The 1215-nt window shown below is 38.8% G+C and overlaps 1 protein-coding gene across 1 annotated transcript in view; it reads right to left on the bottom strand.

Moving 5' to 3' along the window:
* The window catches only part of LOC119838000 (coatomer subunit alpha), a 14863-nt gene that overhangs the window by 4593 nt on the left and 9055 nt on the right, over positions 1 to 1215 (bottom strand). Inside the window, exons 15-16 of the mRNA XM_038363812.1 lie at positions 468 to 649; positions 4 to 16 (exon numbers count right to left, since the gene is read on the bottom strand). Coding sequence (XP_038219740.1) covers positions 4 to 16; positions 468 to 649 — 195 coding nt within the window. The remainder of the gene's footprint in view (positions 1 to 3; positions 17 to 467; positions 650 to 1215) is intronic.

The raw sequence follows: 1215 nt of genomic DNA, 5'->3' as shown, positions 1-1215 counted from the left end.
CACCTCGAAGAAACTCCTGGAAAATGGCCACTCGTTATGGAACTTTTGCCGATTTAAAAAAAGAAAAGAAGAGCGAGGTTCTCAATTTGATTGTATTTTCGGTTTGTTGTCTCTTAACTTTTGACTGGGTGAACCGATTTTGATGATTCCTTAATTTTTTTATTCGAAAGCTGGTGCCTCCCGTGTGGTCCAATTTTATATTAGCCTCTTTCTAGTTCTCTTCTTTTGAAGTCGTTGAAGATTTTTTATGGTAGAGGGTGGCAACTAAGGAGGTACGTTTGATGGTGTGCGATCGCAATTGCCCATAAGAATTTAGAAAGATATTTGATCAGACAAATTAAAACGATAGAAAGAAGAACCAACGGTGAGAAAATTTTTGAAATCGGTCCAGTAGTAAAGAAACTTGCTAGAGACTGCTATTAAGCAACAGTATGTTAGATAAGTGCGATGCAGTATAATTAACTCACTTAGAAACAGCCAATAGCGGCCAATTACTCTGCGCCCGCTGCACCGGGAGGGGGGGCCGCAGGAACACCGCGCTCGGGTTCGACTCCGGGACGGGCAAACCAGCTGCTTCTAGCGCTGCCTTCAGCTGTTCCGCTTCGTCTAGCTGCTTGTGGTTGATCGCTGTTAGGTATGCTAAAGAGAGCTGAAAGAAATAAAAAAAAATACGTCTGTTAACACATCTTATTTAGCCTTTGATAAGTTTGCTATTTTTATAATGCTTGTTGTTACAATAAGCAAAAAAAGATAAACAGACATACACACACACAAACAAACTAAAAATGGTTGCCTGTAAAGTCGGTTTTACGGGCGAAGATTTTACGTGACAACGTCTTTTTCTCGGTAGAATATTTATTGATATGAATATTATTAAATTGCACAATAGGAACAAGGAATTGAATGAAAATAAGAATTGCACAAATTTTAACTATAGAAAATATATTTTGTTTACTGAAAAGACAGAGACAGAGACACAAGCACGCGCCGATTCAATGCGCCTAATTCTCTAGTGCTGCGCGCGCGGCGGACCGATCATAGTTCGGTGACTCATCGTAACGTTACCTTTTTCATGAGTGACTCCGAGCCGCAACCTAATTTAAGACGTTGTCACGTCAAAAAAAAAATTACAAAAATACATTCGGTGTGTTTGTCAAATTTTGTGGTTTTATCTAAATTGTTCAGAAAACATAACGCAACAATAATAAAATACCA

The sequence above is a fragment of the Zerene cesonia genome, chromosome 29 (genome assembly GCF_012273895.1).
Source record: "Zerene cesonia ecotype Mississippi chromosome 29, Zerene_cesonia_1.1, whole genome shotgun sequence".
Lineage (NCBI taxonomy): Eukaryota > Metazoa > Arthropoda > Insecta > Lepidoptera > Pieridae > Zerene > Zerene cesonia.
This window is presented reverse-complemented; position numbering and strand designations above follow the sequence as displayed.